The sequence below is a fragment of the Myotis nattereri genome (assembly GCF_964212035.1).
Source record: "Myotis nattereri genome assembly, chromosome: 17".
In the NCBI taxonomy this organism is placed as follows: Eukaryota; Metazoa; Chordata; class Mammalia; order Chiroptera; family Vespertilionidae; genus Myotis; species Myotis nattereri.
The window spans coordinates 1743501-1762015 of NC_138092.1; the positions used below are offsets into that span (position 1 = coordinate 1743501).

The following is an 18515-nucleotide window of genomic DNA, read 5'->3' on the forward strand; positions in this document are numbered from 1 at the left end:
GGCTGCCTGACATCTGGGACCCCGTCTAGAGCCTGTGGAGGGGGCCCCTGGCCATGAAGCTCTAAGCTAAAACCTGGCAGAAAGTTACACCTAAATTCTTTACAAATTATTTCGAGGCAACATTTGCTTTTCAGTGGCCACAGCACTTTCCTTTCTGTAGCCTGTGCTTGCTTCATAAACGCTGCACGCTAAAGGCATCAGCAGCCCCCCGGCCGTCCTGACTGCTCGCCCCCACCTGGGGCCACCTCAGGCTCAGGCCGAGGAGGGCACCCCCAGTGGCTGTCTGCGCCCCACCCCACTGTTAGTAAGGTGTGCCTTGCTTGAAGCAAACTGAATGTGAAATGAAATGATGGTGTAGAAATTGGGATTCGTATCAAAGAAAAACGGGCATTTATCTCGCCTCTTTAAAAGAGCTCTCCAATTAGATTCTTCTGTTGGTGCCCTTTGTAGCTGCTTGAAAATATTCTCTGAGGAAGATCAGCGCAGCCCCATCCCCTCACTTCTATCTGTCGCATTCGACAAGCCTCCCCCCCTCCCCCCCCAAACTCCCCGCAGAGCCATCAAAGTCGCCATTTTGCAGAAGAGCCCTTTGTGCCGCGCGTGCAGGTGGCCGGGCTCGGTGATTCGGTGAGGCTGGGGAGCCTCTGCTTTTAGAAGGGGCGGCTCTGTCTCCGTTTGGGCCGGGTTTCCTGTCTGAGGGGCCCTCACGCGGACACTGACTCGCTGGCTGCTGCACGGAAGGGCCCAGCTTTTCTTGTCCCAGATCGCGTTGCTTCTTGGGGTGGCGTGGCCCTCACGCTCCCCGGAGTGAATGTGTGCGCCCTGGACCCACAGCGGAGCCCTGGCCGCGGCCCCGGGAGGGAGCTGTTGGCCCGGTTCCGCGTGTGGCTAGGAGCGGGCACCCGCTCCGTTCCTGCAGCGGGGGCGGGGGTGGCGGCGCTGAAGTGTGTTGTATGTTGTTTACTGTTGCTCAGTGCCGATGTTGCTGTTCCTTTTGCCTTTCTGCTCTGGTTTGGTTTGGCCCGTGTGGGCATCCTGGTGCACGTGGCACCCGATTTGTAAGCTAGAAGTCACTTTCCCAGCTTGTACGAGTCGCCTAACGTTTACCTGCAGCTTTGCCGGCTGATTTATTTTTGAAAGCCACAAATGTAAGTTTTCTGGATGAATTGTTTCTTACATGTGCAGCAATGTAATGTTACACTGATCTGCGGGGAGATTTAAATTTTCTTTTTGCAAGGCAGTTTTTCAATCAGATTATATATTTGATACAATATGTGAAGGGCGGACCAGCCAAGCGCCCTGCGGGTGGGACCCCAGATGTCCCCAAGGGCCTGTGGGGCCGGGACGGCTTGTCCGCCCTGAGTCCTGGAGGTGCTGGGCTTGTTCTGGGGGGCTGTTAAGATCTGGGGTCCTGGGTGGGACTTTGAGTGGATGGACAGTTAAAGGATTTTCATGGGCATTTCCCTACACACTAAGGTGGTTCCAGTCGGAGGAACTTTAGAAGCTGGCGTGACCCCAACCGTGGACAACCCCAGTGGCCCGGACAAGCCATAGACACTCCCCGTGACCTCTCGGACTCATCTCTCACGCTCGCGAGAAAAGGAATGTGCAGTAGAGAAACGTCCTCAGTGTCCGTGCGCCTCACTTTCAGGATGCAACTCTCTTATTTATATTTTAACCCGTCCCCCAAGCTGTCCTCTCGGCTCTGCAGCCTGGCCACGGGCTGCTCTCGTCTCACACGCTCTTTTTTGTAAGGAAAATTTCAACTCAAAATGATTGCACTGATTTTGACACCCTCCTTTTGTAATTATGTCCGACCCGCATCGCCGTTCTCGTCTGACTGACTGTAAGTAGGAGCCGAGCTCGGCTGTGACCGCCCGGTGCCGGGTTCTGGGGGAGTGGCGGCTCCTCCTTCGCCGGTGCCGGTGGCCGCGCGTGTTCCCCGAGGAGCCTGCGGCCTGGGGAAGGGGCGTGTGCTCACGGAGGTCCGCAGGCGTCGTCTAAGAGGGTTCATTGCACGCCCGTGGGTGCTGCTGTGGCTTGTTGGGTTCCTGGTCGTCTGCCGTGACCCCGGGAGCACCTGGCCAAGCGGAGAGCAGGCGTCTGTCTGTGTGGCCCGTGTCCGGCGAGAGTGACGCCTCCGGGCTTCTCTCTGGTCGGCCGTCCTGTGAAGCCACAGGGTCACTGTTGTGTCGACACCGTCGTAGCTGTGGAGGCCGCGGCCCCGCGCTGTCCTGCCGGCCTGCGGGTCTGCCAGGGGAGTCGTGTTTGCTCGCACCCCCTCCCGGGTGTGATTCTGTGTGTGGTCAGGCTGCCCAGCCAGTGACCTGGTGCGTGAGGCCGTCGCGGGGCCCTCGCCTCGTGCTTTCTGGGTACGTTTTGCCATGTGACTGTCCCCAGTGAATGTATTGGCGCAGCCAACTCACTACAGAAGGTGGTTTCTAAATACCTTTTCGTTTTAAAAAAAGCAAATGCAGATAAAGGCTACCTCTGATTCTCTGAAGGTTCATGTTTGCTCCTAGCCTCGCTGTCCACACTGAAAATAGCCAAACGTCTCCCGAGTAACTGAGTGTGAGCACCGCTGTTCAGTGCTGGCCGAGTGGCCGCGCGGCGGGGCCGGCCCGCTCCGAGGAAGGACGCACATCCTGCTTTACCCCCCCCCCCCGCTCCTCCCCTCCCCCCCCCCCCCCCCCGGGTGGCTGGAAAGGCACCCGCTGCTCCCTCCTCCTCACCGCCTCTGAACTCACCAAGGGCTTGGACCCCGCTTCCCGTCAATCCCACAATTAAAGTGGCCGCGTGGTGTGAGCAGTGCAGGCACACCGACTGACCTTTGACCCTGAGCCTGGTGTTCCCACCTCTCCCTACTGTAAACCGACCTGGGGTTGAGCGGGTTGTTCTGTTCGAGTCCCAGGCCCCGTGTTTGGAAGGAAGGCGCCTGCGGTGCCGGGAAGTGGAACCTCCCAACGCCCTGGGTGGTCGCAGGGTCGTCGCAGGAAGCCCGCTCTGGGCGGCGCGGTCAGGGCTGAGTGCCCTCGCGACCAATCCCTGCCCTCACGGCCGTGGGCCAGGCGCCTCTGCCTCCTCGGTCTTTCCTCGGGGTCCCTTGTGCCCTCGCACCCTCAGGGTGAGCGATTGCGGAGTCTGAAGGGCCAGGCAGCGGCGTTGTCTGGCGTGGAGGACGCCCTGACCTCGGACAGAGGCTCCGGTGCGTCCGAGTCTCGGTGCCTGGCCTGTTCCGTGGCTGCTTCACGCCTGAGCGAGCTGAGTGTCTTTTGGTCTTTCTCAGGGCGATCGCCTGTCCGCTCGAGACGCGTGGGGTGCCCGCAGGGGGGCTGGCTGCTGGGTGAGTCTTGTTTTCAGCTGGGACCCAACACAGGTGTTTGGGCGACCCTGCACGGCAGCACCTGCTCGATCGGTCATGGGGACTGACAGCTCGGATCTGCCCATCGGCCTTTTGTGCCCGGGTCTCCAGAATCAGAAGAAACCCCCCCACACCCCCCCACACCCCCACCCCCCGCCGTGTGCATTCCTGCAAGTGGTTGACAGCGAGAGAACAAAGACCACTGGTGCTTCTGTTAACACTTTCTCTCTACCTGGGGATGTGAGAGTGTTAGACGTGTGAGATCGGGGGGTGCCCTGGGTGGTGGGCCAGGGGTGCAGGCCGCATGTCACCCCACCTTCCCGGGGTGTAGGGGTGCATCAGCGCTGTGCCCCGCCCCTTGGAGCTGAGCGATGCGGAGCTAGAGCTGAAACACCTGTCACTGACTCTTCCCTCGGGACCCCAGCTCCTGATTCTTCAAGGCCCTTCCCACCGCAGTCGGACCCCATGAAGAGCCCACACCCCGGACCTGGGAGCACTGCTTGCCCATGTGGGGGACCTGAGGCTCCTGGGACTCTGGAGGTTGTGGGAACACCCTCATGGGAGGGGCAGGCCCTGGGAGACCCCGTCTCAGCCTCGTGCCTTCAAAGCCTGGGCCTCGGTGTCCTCGGGACCCGTCGGGGCTGCCTTCCCATTGGGCAGTAAGCCTGCGCCGTCCCCACGTCAGTCATCCATCGCCTCCTGCCTTTGACGCTACTTCAGCTCTGGCTTTGTAAAAGGTGATGCTGTGCGTGTTGTCTCGTGTCAGAAAACATGAGGTGGCGGTCCCGTGGCTTCTCCTGCGGCCGTGGCCGTGGCCGTGGCCGTGGCCGAGCCAGGTGGGGTTGTTCAGTCGCTCCCGAGTGTTTAGTCTAATGGAGCTGGATTTTTCAACCTCGGCTGCGGTGCCGTCGGCCTCTCCTCGCCTCGGAAGGCCTGCAGAGCTCTCCCAGACGCTCGGTGTGGGTGTCACCTCGCCACCCGTGCGCCCGCGAGGACTCCAGGATGGACAAACCTGAAGCGCAAGTGCAGCTCTCGCTCTCTCGCGGGTGGTGAGCACTTCCCTTGGCTGATGGTCTGATTACAACCCGCCGTTCTGTGTCAGGGACGCCAGGGACGATGTGATTGGTCTGAAGTGGGGGCGGTGATCAATGTTCTTTATTTACAAATGTATAGGAAGCCCTTTCTGGTGGCCCCTCTTGGCCGTCCCCTCCCCACACCCCCGCCCTCCGCTCTCAGCAGGCGCCGGGCAACACCGTCCAAGTTTGGGGTCCTCTTCAAAGCCACATCCCCTGACGAAGGCGCTGAGTCAGCGCCGGCGCCCTGAGCGTGATGGGGTTTAAGTCGTTGCTGAGGGTGTGAGCTCATGTGTTGTGACTGTAGGGACAGCCGCGGTTTTACGTTTTAAGCAGTTTTCAGAGAATAATTGTAAGGTTCTGTGCAGCAAAGTGGCTAATTCCTCATCAAATATAAGAAAAGAATGTAGCGTCTAAATCCAGAATTTTCTTACCTCTGGTACACTTCCCGTTACTCACCTAATATGTATGGAGGGGTTTGGGCCCTGAGTTTTATCAACTTTTCTAGTTTTATTTTATTTTTATAAAATAATTGAAAAAGAACCAAAAATGAATTCTAAAGCTCCCTAGGTAGGTCTTGCCCTTTCTTGACTCCCCTGCAACAAAACACTGTAGGAGACATTTTGAATCAAAATGTATTTCGACATTAAAGTTTACTGTCCCCACGAAGCCCAGCAGCTGCCAGGGCCCCGCCGGTGGTGCTGGTCCGTCCGCCGCCTCGCTCCTCCCTGCGCCGGCCCGGGGCCGTGTGCTGTGTGTCAGGCGGCGGTTCCCGTGTAAACGAGCGTCTCTGCCCGCTGGCCTCGGCGTGGCTTCTCGAGAACTCGCTGCGTGAATTGTAAACTTCGCGGTAGAACTGCAGGACCTGCTGCGCGCGCCTCTGCGGCTCCCGTCCTCGTCCTCGGCTCCCTGCCATGGTGTGTCCGGAGGCTGTCCAGCGTGCTTGAGGCCGGGTGGGGGGCCCCTTTAAATTAAGCCTTAATCCGATGTCCCATCCATGTTTCAGAGTGTGCAGAAACGTTAGGCAGAGTGAGTGTCAACCGGCCAGATCAGGATGCCGTCTCGTAATTCAACTTGTCTTTTCTCCAGTTACAAAGGGAAACTTGCAGTGATGCGCCTCTCTCTTTCTCCCTCTCTTCCCTCTCTCTTCCCCCTCTCCGTCTCTCTCTCTCTCTCTCTCTCTCTCTCTCTCTCTCTCTGCCTCTCTCTCTCCCCCCTCCTCCTGGCTGTTGCCATCGCTCAATGCAGAACAGACCATTGTGCGTCTCTGTGGCAGTCAGTCGAAAAGGCCTGTTCTGAAGCCTTGAGACTTTCCCAGGGTTATTTTAACGTCTGCATTTCCCCCTCCAACCTGAGATGGACTCACGGCTGATGGAGAGTATGATTTGGGCACGAATCTTACTTGCTCACGTTCCAAGCTTTCTTCAGGTAGTGCCACCTGCCATCGCTTCTGCCTGTGACTCAATGGATTTTTGTTTTTGTAAAAGCATCTTAAATTTAGACCTAACATGGAGGGGACCCAGCTTTCTCTACAATGTGGACCTACCTCATACACAGTTGGGTGCTATTTACTAAGCTTGTCAAATTATATTGGAAAAGGTAACCAAACGTGAGCTGTCAACTCCACATGAAGCTTGAAATCACAGTTTCCGTTTATTTAATAATAATTTTATTTATTTTGTGCCTTTTGTGTTGAATCCTCATGGGTTGAAAACAAGATCCGTGTGAAATTAAGTACCTGTACTCCAGGTGGGAGAGAAGCCCGCTGGCCTTGGCCTTTGATAGACACTCAGCCAACCACTCACATACATTGGAATCCCAACTGCCTTCTTGTGAAAAAAGAGAAAAATTATGTCCAAGAGAAAATTTAACATTTTACGAACAAATTCCAAACTCTTCTCTGCACATATTTATAGCTGTCACTTCATTCTCTGTGCCAGCCAAGGCGGCTAGAGCAGCCCCTGCGTCCCCTGGCCGTTGCTTTTTCGCCGTCTGGCCCTTCTCCCTCTGGTTGTGAGTTGATTTCCTGAGCAGCAATGGATTGTGTCGATCTCATCTCTCCGCACCTGCAGACGTGTTGCTGGGGGCAGAGGTGTTGCTGATGGGGGGGGGGCGGGCAGAGGAGACGCAAGGCTTGGGGGAGGGGGGGCTTCAGCAGCCGCAGCCCAGGATCCCAGGGAGGAGAGCTTCCTGGCAGGTGAGGAATCAGGGGGGATGGGCCACTTTCCACGCTTTTATATTGGGCCGTTTACAATCTAGACTTTTCCTACTATGGCGATCTTTTTTAACGTAATCCTTTGGAGGTAATGCAATATTTTGGAGTCTTAAGAATTTGATTTTATACCAATAAGACATAAAAATTCAGGGGAATCTTTCCTGTAGTAGATAGTTTTACTATTTTAAAGAGATCTCTGAATTTTGCAAGAGAACCAACATTCCTTAGTGGCAAAACTCTGAAAGCTGATTGATTTGGGCGGCTTTCTGCTGCAGGACCTCAAAAACGGGGCAATTCTGAGTCAATGTCTCTGGTGTGACCCTCCTGTCTGGCCGCTCCGCGGGCTGTTTTGTGGAGTGAGTCACCCTTTATGCTGCATGTAAGGATGGGCCCTGTTGCACTTTCTCAATAATAATAGATGCCCCACGATTGGCTGGCCAGGAAGTGTTGTTTTACTAGCAGGAGTCCCGGGGGCAGGTGGTTGGATTCATATCGGTACCTCAAGAAAAAGAACCTGAATGTGCTGCATTTTGTTTATTTAGCTTTTATGTGTAGCATTTTGTTTTGCTCTTATTGTTTTGTTTAGATTTATGCTTTTCGGACCCCAAGAGACTGTTGAAAGAAGCCTCAGATTTACCCTTGTAGGGATACCGTGGCTTTTTTTTCCCTTTTTTAACTTCACCATCGGTTCAAAGGTTGCCCACAAGCAGAATCATACTTTACCCGACACACCCAAGAGGGTGTCGGCGGGCAGTGCGTTCCCAGTCCTTCCCGTTCACGCTGCGTCCTGGATTCGGTCTCCGTGCCGTGCAGAGGTTGGGTCACTTGTTGCTAAGGTCAGACTTAACCATCGTGGCATCTCACACGTTTTCAACACAGACCTCACACGGTCGCCACTGAGTGAGTAACGTGACCCTAGAGGTGCTGCTGGCCCCGGGCAGCGGCCCCTCTGGAAAGCCAGGCTCTGCATCTCCGCTCCCCTGCTCTCACCCTAAACCAAACGGTGGGGTGTGGTCTTGATGGACAAAGGCTAAACTGGTGAAGAAAGCTCCAGGCTGAGAGGCTGAGCACCTATGGCCGTGTCTAAGCTTAGCTGGGTCCTTTCAAGTTTGTTTTACAGCTTCCTAGGTTAAAGTAGTTTGCACTATTTTTGCAATAAATTCATGGAAACCCTAACAGTTATTTGTTTTGTTTCTTACTGTGTGTATATAAACTAATACTAAAAATTTGGCATAGTGTTTTTTCACCTCCTTACATAACCCTTAACATGCACAGAATGCTGTAAATGTGAATGATATTTTATAAAGTTATTTTGTATTGTGTCAATTTTGTTTTGCCTCATAGTATGTCAGCAAAAAATCAAATAAAATTCCTTGTATTTACAGCTGCTTCTCCCAAAGGTCTTCAATTGCTTGTACGTTTACTGATACTGCCTAGGGCACTGGTGTGTTTACTGGTACCACCTAGGGCAGCGGTCGCCAACCTTTGAGACCTCACGGACCACTGGTTGGCGACCGCTGGTCTAGGGCTTCTACAAGCATCGGACTCACCCATTCCTTGAACAGTGCCGGGCACTGCCCCTGAGAACTCGGAGTCTGGGGTGAGAACCACAGGAATGGACTGGATGGCTGGACAGGTGTCTCTAGAATGAGTCTGGTGCTTCTGCTTCAGCTGCCGTAAGAAAGGACATTTATGTAAAAGACCATTCAACTAAGCCCCAAACGAAAGCCCCGAGTCCACGTCCTGTGGGAATCAAACTTGTCCCTACATGGGCTTTCGTGGCCGGTGGTCACGTGGCCCCTCTGCCCTGGTGGGGCTGCCTGCACTGAAGCAGCTCTGAACACCTGGCCTCCTGGGCTGGCTTTGACTTCTGTCTTTGCTAAAAAGGGGAAGGCCCAGGGCAGCTGGATTGAGAAAAGCAAAAAGTGGCTGAAGATACTAGGATGTAGTGTCACTAAAGCAGGCGGAGGTTTCGTTCTCCGTAAGTGTTCACAGGCCTGTGTGATCGTCAAAACTGGAAACAACCCACATTGGGACTTGCCCATTCGCTCGGGACTGGGTGACCGCGGTGTCTCCATGCCCCGACACTGCGGCAGCCTAGCCCTGTGCGCAACTAAAAGCCGCCCCCGCCTCGCGCACTGTGCTTCCTTACGTGGCCTCGGGAAAGATGGGCCAGAAAACCAGAGTCCGGGGGCTACCATGGGCTTGTTCGTTTATCTTATTTTTTTAAGTCTATCTTTTTACTGATTTCAGAGAGGAAGGGAGAAACATCAATGATGGGAGAGAATTCTGGATCGGCTGCCTCCTGCACGCCCCACACTGGGGATCAAGCCCGCAACCCGGGCCTGCGCCCTGACCGGAATCGAACCTGGGACCCTTCAGTCCGCAGGCCGAACCAGCTAGGGCGCTACTGTGTTTTTTTGTTGGACCTGTAAGATGAGAATGGTTTTTACATTCTGAAATGGTTGAAAAAAATTTTTTTGAATTTAGACCCATGAAAACTATTCAAAATTCAAATGTCAGCATCCAGAACTATTTTGTTGAAATACAGCCACGCTCATGCCTTAGGTCCTTGCTCCGTCTGCTTTTGTACAGTGGCAGGATTGAGTAACCGACAGCCCACAAAATGGAACATATTTTCCATATATTTTCCGTTGCAGAAAGTGCTGGCGCCACTACCAGGCAGAGCCTCCTCAGCGGCCGCCAAGGTAAAGGGAAGGAATGCGTTGGACCTCGCAGAAAGTTGGCGGGAGGTGATAAAACTGTTATCATATTTGTGGTGGTTACATGACTCTGCATTTGTCCAACTCGGAACTGTACACCAAAAAATGGATTTTTATTTTAAAAACAAGAGAGGCAGAAAACATCAGTGGTTGCCTGGGAGTAGGGGGAGTCCCTTCAAGGGGTACGTGGGATGTTTGGGGTGGGGTGATGGGACAGACTGCTTGCTTACACAACCAACAGACTGAACAAGGATGCTGTTACTGGATGTAAATACCTCATTTAAAAAAAAAAAAAAGATTAGCCCTAACCGGTTTGGCTCAGTGGATAGAGCAGGGGTGGGCAAACTTTTTGACTCGAGGGCCACAATGGGTTCTTAAACTGGACCGGAGGCCGGAACAAAAGCATGGATAGAGTGTTTGTGTGAACTAATATAAATTCAAAGTAAACATCATTACATAAAAGGGTACGGTCTTTTTTTTTTTTAGTTTTATTCATTTCAAACGGGCCGTATCCAGCCCGCGGGCCGTAGTTTGCCCACGGCTGGGATAGAGCGTCAGCCTGCGGACTCAAGGGTCCCGGGTTTGATTCTGGTCAAGGGCATGTACCTTGGTTGCAGGCACATCCCCGGTGGGGAGTGTGCAGGAGGCAGCTGATCCATGTTTCTCTCCCATCAATGTTTCTAACTTTCTATCCCTCTCCCTTCCTCTGTGTAAAAAATCAATAAAATATATTTTAAAAAAAAAAATAAATAATTTTTTTAAAAAAGATTAAAAGAGCCAGAAAATACAGAGTTTATGGTTTTCTCTTGTGGACGGTAGTTACTGTAGGTGTAAAGAAGGAACAGTAAATGAGATATATCTTCAAGATACAAAAGGTTCTAAAGTGTTTAAGAAAAATATGCTTACGCAGAAGTAGTATTTTTGGATTTATGATTTGACAAAATTTTTCTCTGGGAATAAAAATGCTAGAAATGCATATTTTAAAATTTCACAAAAGGCTCAGATAATAAGCGAGGCATTAGGACAATAGAGGCTTCTAAAATTAGACCTAGAGCATTTTACTGTAAAACTACGTATAACTTTTCATTTAAAATTTTTGTCTTTACAGTTAAAAATGCTGTATTTAAACAAATATTCAAATTTTCTTGAAATACAAAAATGCAAATGTAACTACACACAATGTAACAAAATGTAACTTGAACTACATGGAGCTAAAATGAGAGGTGGTTGTTTTATGGAGCCGCTGGGAGAAGCTCTGGAACGCTACCCGAAGCGAGCGCGGAGAGCATTGTCTTTGGCTGTCCAGGCAGCTCATGCTTGGTGCCCGCCAACCGCAGGGGCGGCCCGACAGCTCTCCTCGGCCATGTGTGCAGGTGCCTCAGGCCCTGCGTCTCAGCCAAGGAGCAGTGTCTTGGAAGCCTCTGGAAGGTGAGGAGACTGAAGGCGCAGTGCTGGGCGGTCCCGGGGGGGCCCTCACCAGGCGGACTGTAAAGCATTTCGTTTGGGGTTTAGGATTCTGCTTCATCACTTTCCTCATCGTTGTTACGCTCCTCCTCCTCCTCCTCTTCCTTCTTCTCCTTCAGCATTTTCAGGTATTTACTAGCTAGTATCTTCTTTGGTAATATATCTTAAAAACATAAAGCTAACGTTAGCAGCTGCTGGCGGCAGACTATGCACACAGCCGCGCGCATGTCAAAACGTACTACTTCCTGCTCTGACCTCTACAGTAGGTTCCAAAACGAGACGAAATCAGACTGCCCTTCAGGGTGGTCCCCTGACGAATGCTGAAGGTCTGTTTCCCCGTCACTGAATGCAAACCATGTGCTTCTGCGTGTGGGCCAGCCTGTGAGCAACCCGTCCAACTCGCCTTGCGACAGGCGGGCGGGCCCAGGGGGAGACTCAGCCCTTTAGCCGGGCCCCCACCGCCTGTTCTACAAGTTAGTTTCGTTTCTGGGGCCAAGCAGCCCAGCCCGGGGTGTTCCCTTCCGTGGCAAGGAGAGGCCCGAGCGCGGGTCTCCCACGCTCACCAGCCAGCCAAACTCCCTTTTGGAGGTTGCTGGCCTCACTGGCATTCTAGGTGAGCCACGTTACAGACACAGGCACACTGTGCCAGGCCCTGGCTGACGCTGGCGCCTAGAGAAAGCAGCACAATGTCCGCTGCAGTGAAAGCAGGGAAAGCTCTAAGTTACCTGCAAGAAACTGGAACGTTTCCGATTCCTCGGCAGCACTGGATAAGTCATGGTAAGTAAGTGCCTTCTTTGCTTTCCCACTGCCATGTCTGTAGGAATAGGTGGCTAGATACTGAACAAAGAGTTCCTAAGACAAATGAAAAGGCGACATGAAAGGTGTGCTTTGAAAACACCACAGAACTTAAACTTTGAGCTACGTTAAGTGTGGATGACTGCAGATTATCTTGGTTTCTCAGATGACAGGAAATCACCGGAGGGAAGGAGAGCTATGAGGTCAGAAAGAAACCGACTATCAGGGTTGATGGGGAAGCAGGCATTTCCCTAAAGTTTACTTTAGATTTTTAACTCGGGACAAATATTTAAAACGAAACAATGAGTCGTAAATGTTTAATGACCGCGCTCTACAGTAAAAAAAAAAAAAAAAGGAGCAAGAGACCATTCAAAAATTGTTTGGCTCAGGAGTACTTTGTCTTAGGTGGTTCGCCTATAAATAAAACAGTCAACAAGGGAAGCTCCGAACAGACCACATTTCCTATTTCGCCCACACACCTTCCCTAAGGCAAGGGCCTGCACTGCCTCCATCCACCCAGCACGGTGCGTGCGGGATCGAGTGCCTGCTGCATAAATCATATCATATATATATATACACACACACATTTTCTATTGATTTCAGAGAGGAAGGGAGAGGGAACATCAGTGATGAGAATCACTGATCGGCTGCCTCCTGCACGCCCCCCACTGGGGATGAGCCCGCAACCCCGGCACGCGCCCTTGACCGGAATCCAGCCCAGGTCCGCAGGCCAGCGCTCTATCCACTGAGCCACACCAGCGGGGCTAAATTTGCTTCCTGAACACTCAGAGGACCGAGCTGTCCCGGGAACAAGCACCCCAACATCCACGCTGAGCGGGCACTGCCCTGGCTCCAAGAAAGCGAGGCTCGGCACAACACCCGCAAGAAATCTGGGCTTTCCCGCCCCGAGCTCTAGCCCGACACCCTGCGGGGCTGGCAGAGGAGCCCGGAGACTCCACCTCCGGGCAAGTCCCAGCCGCCAGGGAACTGGAGGGCTCCCGCCCCGCCTCCGCCTCCACCGCGGCGACCAAACCCGAGACGCGGCGGGCAGTGCAGCTCGCGTCCCTGCGACTCCCTCCACCCGGGGCGTCCCGCCGGGAGGTGGGGGGAGGGGGAGGCCCCACGGCACCGGGCCGAACCTCGTTTGGAAGCCCTCGAGCTTCGCGTGACAGCGCCCGGGCCCTCGCTGGGCCGTCTGGGAAGTTGGGGCCCCGAAACCACCAATAGGCCGAAAACGAGAAAAAGGGGCAGGCTTTGGGGTACAACGCGGCGCCGCCCAGGTGACCCCCGCGCGAGGGAGGACGGGAGGGCGCGCGGGGGAAGGCGGGAGCCGCGCGGGGTGGGCGGGGCGAGGGCGCGCGAGGGAGCACGGGAGCGGCGCTGGGGGCGGGGCCAAATGAAGGAGGGCGCGCGAGGGAGCACGGGAGCGGCGCTGAGGGCGGGGCCAAATGAAGGAGGGCGCGCGAGGGAGCACGGGAGCGGCACTGGGGGCGGGGCCAAGTGGAGAAGAGCGCGCGGGTGCGTGCGCGGCGTGGAGGGAAGTACGCGCGCGCGCGAGCCCACGGAAGGGTAGCTGGCGTTCGGCGGGCCCACGGGAACTGCGCAGCGCGGCCGGTCCCGGCGGCCCCCACCCCCGCTCTTCACTCCTCCCCGCACGGCGCCCGCTCACCGTAGCCTTCGCCGTGAGCACGAGCGCCTCCTGGTTGATGCTGGACACCCCGGGCGAGCTCTTCATGATGACCCGGATGCGGGACAGGGGCAGCGACACGAGGCGCTGCTCCCCGCACTTGTCTCTGCCCACGACCATGTCCGCCATCTTCCTGCCCCTCCCCCGCGGCGGCCGCCGGGACCCGCCGCACGGCGGCCGGCCGACACGGGCGCTGCGTGAGCGACGTCCCGCTGCCCCCTGGGAGTTGTAGTGCGGGGGAGGCGCCACGGCGGGGGCCGGCGGCCGTCCTTCAGGGGACGGACTACAAGCTCCATGATGCCCCGCGCATCCCGCGGCTGCGCGGAAGGAGCCCGGGAAGCTTGAGAAAGCCCAAACGGCGGGGTAGGGCGCGCTGGCACCTGGCGGGGTGGCCGCAGGAGCCCGAGGGAGGGCGGGTGCTGCTAGAGCGGGTGGCGGTGCAGCGATTCCCAGAGGCGGGAGGAGGTTCCCCGCGTCCTTGTCGCTCAGTAAGTGGGCGGTGTCTTTTCTGCTAGGACTGGGGATGCAGCGTGTAAAAAGGGAGCGCGTTCCTGACGCCGGCATGGCGGAGGGAAGGCAGGACGGGAGCAGGCACCAGCGGGATGCTGGTCCATACCGTGAAGGGAGGCAGAGCGCTGCGAGAGGATACGGAGAAGCGGCCACCGTCTTAACCGGGCGGTGGGAGGAAGGCTGGGCAGCGGGGAGAGGAAGCCGCCTGATGTCGGAGAACGCGCTTCCCTGCAGGAGAGGCCGCTGCCGAGAGAGGCCCTGCGGCCGGAGCTGTTCGGGAAAGCGCCACGGGACCTGCCGTGGAGCCGGTGTGCCGGCCGGGAGGCCTGAGCGGTGTCCTGGTGGCTTTTATCCTAAGGAGGATGGGAAGAGGGTGAAAGATAGGAGAGGCATGATGGGGTTTGTCTTGAGTTGTTTGTTGTTTTTTTTAATACACTTTATTGATTTTTTTACAGAGAGGAAGGGAGAGGGATAGAGAGAAACATCGATCGGCTGCCTCCTGCACGTCCTCTATGGGGATGTGCCCTTGACCGGAATCGAACCCGGGACCCTTCAGTCCGCAGGCCACGCTCTATCCACTGAGCCAAACGGAGCAGGGCTGTCTGAGTTTTTAAAACAATCTCTCTGGCTCTTGATTGTGAATGGACCAGGAGGGAGTGGTCAAGGTGGGCAGGTCTACGGTGGAAGCAAGGAAACCAAGCAGGCGGTTGCAGGCGAGGAAGAGGAGGCTGGTGTTGCTAAGGCGCCGCTAGGAAGGGTGGCAGGGCCTTGTGGACGGTGGGACTCCCCGGATGAGTTGGGAGGCCTTGGGAGAGCACGCGGACCGAGTGAGTGAGTGAGCGAGTGGGGGTGCCATTGACTGAGGTGGCAGCGGGGCTGGAGGTCCGGCAGGCAGAGGTTCGGTTCCGAGCAGGTTAAGCTCTAGTTGCCTCTCAGACGCGAGTGGCATGTGGAGCGGACAGCGGGGAGTCCAGTCTGGCGTTGAGGCTGGAGCAGTGAATTCAGCAGCCACCTTTGGGTGGTGGTTAAAACCATGGGCCTGCATGGCCACCTCTAGGAAGAAGTGAAAGATCTAAGGACCACGGCCGGGAATCCTCCAGCATCTCAAGATGAGGAAGCGAAGGAAAGCCCGGCACAGGACGCTGGGAGAAGTGGCCACCGAGTCCGAGGAGATCGGGTGTCCAAAGCCACCTGATGTTTTTTCTAAAAGGAGAGGCCGATCAGCGGATCGAATACTGCAGGGAGGTCCAGGAAGATGGCCGCCACTGGCAGGAGTGTGACAAAGTGCCCGCTCTGACCGCTGCTGCTCTGCAGAGGTGGGGTCGCCACCCCCATCTCGGGTTGTGCGGAGGTGTGCATGCCTGGCACCTAGGAGGAAGTCCCGCCCTTCGGGGATCCTCCACCCGGCTGGGCCAGAGCCTGTCGCTGGCGTGAGGTCACTGTTCCCGCTGCCAGGCCCCCAAATCCACTCTGACTTCAAAGCTCATATGAAAAGAGTGGAGCATTCAGTTCTGATTTCTGTGCTGTCCATCACGTAGGTAACGACACAGCACGGCGGCCTGTACTTGCAGGGCTGGTTCGTACAGGTTTAGTGGGTTCTGAAAATGACTGCTTGTCCCGAGGCCCCGCGGCACATCCATCGTGGGCTTCAGAAACAGGCCCAGAAAAGTGGGGTCTGCCTCCCTGAGTGGATTGTGCTGCCACACAGACACTGGCAGCGTCCCCTGGCAGAACAGCTAACCTGCGTCTTACCTGCCTTCCCGGATCAAGTGCTCAGGGAAAGGCAGGCTGCTGCGAGTCACCATCGTGGCGGGAATGGAGCCTCTTGGGACAGGCTGCCTTCCGAGGGCATCGGAGGGATTTCAGAGAGAAAAACGGGAAGCTCAGGGCTTTAAACTTCAAGTCAGATCGTGTGCTGGCCCTGTGATTCTTTATCTTTTGTAGCCTTGGGGCTGACACGGCTAAAGTCAGACCTACCTTTGATCCTACCTGACGCATAATTGCAGGATAGATTGAAGTCCACCTTCACCCGCTTTTCTGTGAAGGTGGCTATTGATTGGGAATTAGAATGGGGAGAGTGGGGAGGACTGACCCCACCCCCACCCATCAGCGCTCCTTGTCGGTGGAACAGCCCCCTGCCAGCCTGAGGAGGGGACTCTTCACCTGTTTGGAGTCCTGTGGTGAGCTCCATTGAGGTGCTTACCTGGCAAGGGGTTGCTGAGACCCCTCAAGACTCTGCCCCATTGGCTCTAACCCTAATAGCAGTCAGATCCCAGCATGCCCCAGGAAAACCACGGCCTCGCCCAGTGTTCAGCTATCTGCACACTGAAAGAACAAAAAAAGCCCTAGCTGGTTTGGCTCAGTGGATAGAGCGTCAGTCTGCGGACTGAAAGGTCCTAGGTTCGATTCCGGTCAAGGGCACATGCCTGGGTTGCGGTCTTGATCCCCATTAGGGGACATGCAAGAGGCAGCCAATCAATGATTCCCATCATTGATGTTTCTCTCTCCCTCTCCCTTCTCTCTGAAATCAATAAAGATATATTTTAAAAAAAACAACTGGATATTCATGTGTTTTTATCAGCAGAGACTTGGGGAGTGGATTCTGATGGTGTCAGTGTAGCTGACTTGGCAGAGTCCGGGTTCAGCTTGTCAGCCCAGCAGCTGGGAACCGGTTTGCCAGCTGAGTTGGCGGAGAGAGACTGGGGTGTCCTGCGCCGGGTGCTCTGACCCCTAGCGGCCGTGCGCTGCTCTGACCCAGTGACCAGGTAAGCCCGCAGCACTGGGCAGGCTATCTGGGCCGGCAGCACAGTAAGGAGTCACCGCACAGACTCCCGGGGCTGGGGGCAAAGATGTATCCTCTGCAGGTGACTGTTGTCCGCTGAGCAGCAGCGTCAGATGAGCCACTGGACCCTGGTGGAGACCCTGACCCGGGACCCCAGTGTGGGTGTGACCTGAGCCGACGGGAGGTGGGTTCAAGGAGGACTGGTTGTGGGCCAGGCGATAACCAGTACCTGCCAGGCTTCCCCACGTTAATCTCACTTGAGGCGTGGGGCAGTGAGACGTCGCTGACGCCACCTGGCCTCCTGATCGCGGGCCCCTCCCCGATCCTCCGCGCACCTGTCCGCTTCCTCCGTTCCCACTACTTGGCCGCTGTGAGCGTTTGAGTTTCTGACGCCTGGCCTAGGACATTGTTTTAGAACGATCTGTTTGCTCATAAGTCCCTCCCACTGGGCTAGCACATAGCATGGCATTAGGCACTTAAAGTGTAAAACAAAAAAGTAGCCCGTCACAAGAAGCCAGGCCACCAGACTGCATGAGAGGAGGGCCCCTTTGCCTTGAGAAACACTTAAAGCTGAGTCTCGCCCTAGCTGGTTTGGCTCAGTGGATAGAGGGTTGGCCTGCGGACTGAAGGGTCCTGGGTTCTAGTCCAATCGGGGCATGTACTTTGGTTGCAGGCACGTCCCCAGTGGGGGGTGAGCAGGAGGCAGCTGATCAATGTTTCTAACTCTCCCTCTCCCTCTCTGTAAAAAAAAAATATATACATTTTTTTAAAAAGCTGAGTCTCCCCGGGCTGCCCAGTCTGGTTCTCAGCCTCCATGTCTGTAAAGTAAGGCAAAGGCATCTGTGCCCAGCATCACCGAGAAGCTGCGACGAGCGCGTGCATTTAACGCTCAGGCACGACGCAGGGGTCCCGGCTCCTCCAGAAAGGAGGGTAGCGAGCTGAAAGGGGTTTGGATGGAATTAGAAGGAAGACTTCCAAGAGCTGAACCTACATCTTACTGGCTCTGTGTGATTAGGAGTGCTTAATAGATATTTAGTAATGGTAATAACGACGGTTTAGCTTTATGGAGTATCTTACAAGTTGTAAAAATACAGTGCCAGCCTGTCATCACAGATAATGGCCTGGATAGAGGAATGACGGGACCAAGCAGAGCCCACCGTCGCAGCGGCTGCCAGCAGGCCAGGACCGTGAGCCCATTCACACTGTGGTGCAAACCCTCACCACCATCCATCTCCAGAACTTCATCTTCCCAATTGAAATTATCCATTCCAGCGGTTCTCAACCTTCTGGCCCTTTAAATACAGTTCCTCATGTTGTGATCCAACCATAAAGTTATTTTTGTTGCTACTTCATAACTGTCATGTTGCTACTGTGATGAATCGTAAATATCTGATATGCAGGAGGGTCTTAGGCGACCCCTGTGAAAGGATCGTTCAACGGCCAAAGGGGTCGCGACCCACAGGTTGAGAACCGCTGCTACGCCCTTCCAGGGGCCGGGCTTGGGCCTGATGCATTCTCCTCCTCCAGAGCCCGCACAGGCCCTGGCCCTTGCCGGTCAGGGAATGGCTTATTGAGTCGACCTGGGAGGTAAGGGTTAGTCACGTGCTGCGATGAGCCGGTCAGCCTGTCAGCGGTGGGAAGAAGCTGGAGACGTGGCAGCGCCTACCACGTGCCGCCTCTCACACTAGGCTCTTCAAGTCTAAAGCAGGTAACCTGCACAACCGGCCCTGTGGTTGCACCGAGGCTCCATTTGGCAGCTGAAGAGGGAGGCTGTGCCCGGTGAAGCCGCACCCCAAGGCTGTGAAGCCTCTGGGCAGACAAGCGGGGTTCAGACGCAGTTCTCCCAGCGCTGAGCTCGGGGCCATCACCGCAGTCACAGTAGCCCGTGCGGTCAGCACCGCACCG

General features: G+C 55.4%; 1 protein-coding gene across 1 annotated transcript; it reads right to left on the reverse strand.

Annotated features, from left to right (window-relative positions):
• Positions 1-10148: 10148 nt before the first annotated feature.
• CHRAC1 (chromatin accessibility complex subunit 1) lies at positions 10149-13533 on the reverse strand. Its single transcript, XM_081111457.1, has 3 exons — positions 13301-13533; positions 11562-11688; positions 10149-10999 (listed from the first exon to the last, which is right to left on the reverse strand). The coding sequence occupies exons 1-3, from the start codon at positions 13445-13447 to the stop codon at positions 10881-10883; spliced, it is 393 nt and encodes a 130-aa protein (XP_080967583.1). The 5' UTR covers positions 13448-13533; the 3' UTR covers positions 10149-10880.
• Between the last annotated feature and the right edge of the window lie 4982 nt (positions 13534-18515).